Source organism: Lucilia cuprina, chromosome 5, assembly GCF_022045245.1.
Source record: "Lucilia cuprina isolate Lc7/37 chromosome 5, ASM2204524v1, whole genome shotgun sequence".
Lineage (NCBI taxonomy): Eukaryota > Metazoa > Arthropoda > Insecta > Diptera > Calliphoridae > Lucilia > Lucilia cuprina.
In genome coordinates this window covers 48,255,513-48,257,267 of record NC_060953.1, presented here as the reverse complement: position 1 = coordinate 48,257,267, position 1,755 = coordinate 48,255,513, and the positions used below count along the sequence as shown (strand labels likewise).

The 1,755-nt window shown below is 33.8% G+C and overlaps 1 protein-coding gene across 1 annotated transcript in view; it reads right to left on the bottom strand.

Annotated features, from left to right (window-relative positions):
• The window catches only part of LOC111686368 (serine/threonine-protein kinase pakF-like), a 26,759-nt gene extending 25,308 nt beyond the window's left edge, over nucleotides 1-1,451 (bottom strand). The window contains exon 1 of the mRNA XM_023448730.2: nucleotides 451-1,451. Coding sequence (XP_023304498.2) covers nucleotides 451-1,129 — 679 coding nt within the window. The 5' untranslated portion in view covers nucleotides 1,130-1,451. The remainder of the gene's footprint in view (nucleotides 1-450) is intronic.
• Between the last annotated feature and the right edge of the window lie 304 nt (nucleotides 1,452-1,755).

Sequence of the window (1,755 nt, the reverse complement as noted above, 5' to 3'; positions counted from 1 at the left end):
CTATAGACTAGTCTATTGTCTAGTCTATAGACTAGTCTATTGTCTAGTCTATAGACTAGTCTATTGTCTAGTCTATAGACTAGTCTATTGTCTAGTCTATAGACTAGTATATTGTCTAGTCTATAGACAAGTCTATTGTCTAGTCTATAGACTAGTCTATTGTCTAATCTTTAGACAAGTCTATATACAAGTCTATTGTCTAGTCTATAAACTAGTTTATTGTTTACTTTATTGACTAGTCTATTGTCTAGTCTATAGACTAGTCTATTGTATAATCTATAAACAGTTCTTGTCTAGTCTATATATAGTTCTTAAAATCAATGTACAATTGTATCAAGTATATGACTTTTAACAACAAAATAATTCTAATAAATTACAATAATTAAGTAAAAATCTCAATATATTTACAACAATATTGTGTTGTAAATTACTTGTTAAGAAAAAACTTACGTGATTTTTCACTTTCGCTTTGGGTTTTCTCAACGTTTTCTTTGTTTGCTTGTTTGCCACCGCCTGAACGTTTATTTTGGTGATTTTGTGATTTAAGCATTTGACGTTGTTTGTTGTTATTGCCTTTATTGTTATTGCTATTGGTATTTGGATGCTGTTTCTGTTGCTGTTGTTGATTGCCTGATAATCCTGAAGCTGCGGAAAATTTCTTTTCCAAATGTTTACGTCTGTTTGAGGAAGTTGCTGTGGATGACGACGATGATGGAGTGGCTCCTGCTGCTGCCGCCGCACCCTCTTGAGAGGCTAAGTTTTTGTTTAATTTTTTATTATTATTTTTCTGACGTTTACCATCATTGTTTCCGTTGGCAGGCGAGAGGTTTTGATTTTGATCAGTGGCAGCACCTCTAGCTGAACGCACCAATACATCACCCGATTCCAGCGACATGACTAATTTAGCCGCTGTTGGAGATAATGCGGGTGAATATAAGGGTTCGGTGGAGTGTCTCTTTCCGTATTTTGAGGATCTAATATTACGGTTGTTGTTGTTGAGGCTGCTAGTCAAACGACTGCTGCTGCCGCCGCCATTTCTAGCGGATGCCAAGTTCTTTGTGCCATAAATCAATGTCGGTTGAAATGCCAACATGGCTAACAAAAGCACGGATGCCATTACGAGATTCATTTTGGAAAATGAGTTAAATTTTCTCTTACACGCAACAAAAGCAAAATTTACACACAGACACACTCTCTGTTACAAAAAATAAACAAACAAACAATGTGCGATAGTAAATTGTGGGTAAAAAGTTGTTGTTTTCACTCTAGTGCTGCTGTTGTCGTCGTCTTCTTTGTTGTTCTTGTTCAGGATGTTTTTGTTTGTGGTTTTTATAAAGAGTAGTGGGTTATTTGTTGTTCGACAATTTAACTAGTACAACGCTTTTGTTATAGTTGTTGTAGTCCTCGTCCTTATAAGAGTTTATAACTAGTTTTGTGGTTCTTGCCAAAATCTGCAAAAATTAAAGAAGAAAAATGAGAAATTATAACAAAAAAAGATTGAAAATATTCTGCAGGAGGAAAATAGGGAAATGAGTTACACAGAAAGTCAACATCATTTACGTTGTTATCTTTTGCAAAAATGTTTTAACAGAAATAAGTATGAATTAATTGTTTGTCAAGAACGACACTAAGATACTCTACAAAGAACATATTTCATTGATAGATAGATAGATAGATAGATAGATAGATAGATAGATAGATAGATAGATAGATAGATAGATAGATAGATAGATAGATAGATAGATAGATAGATAG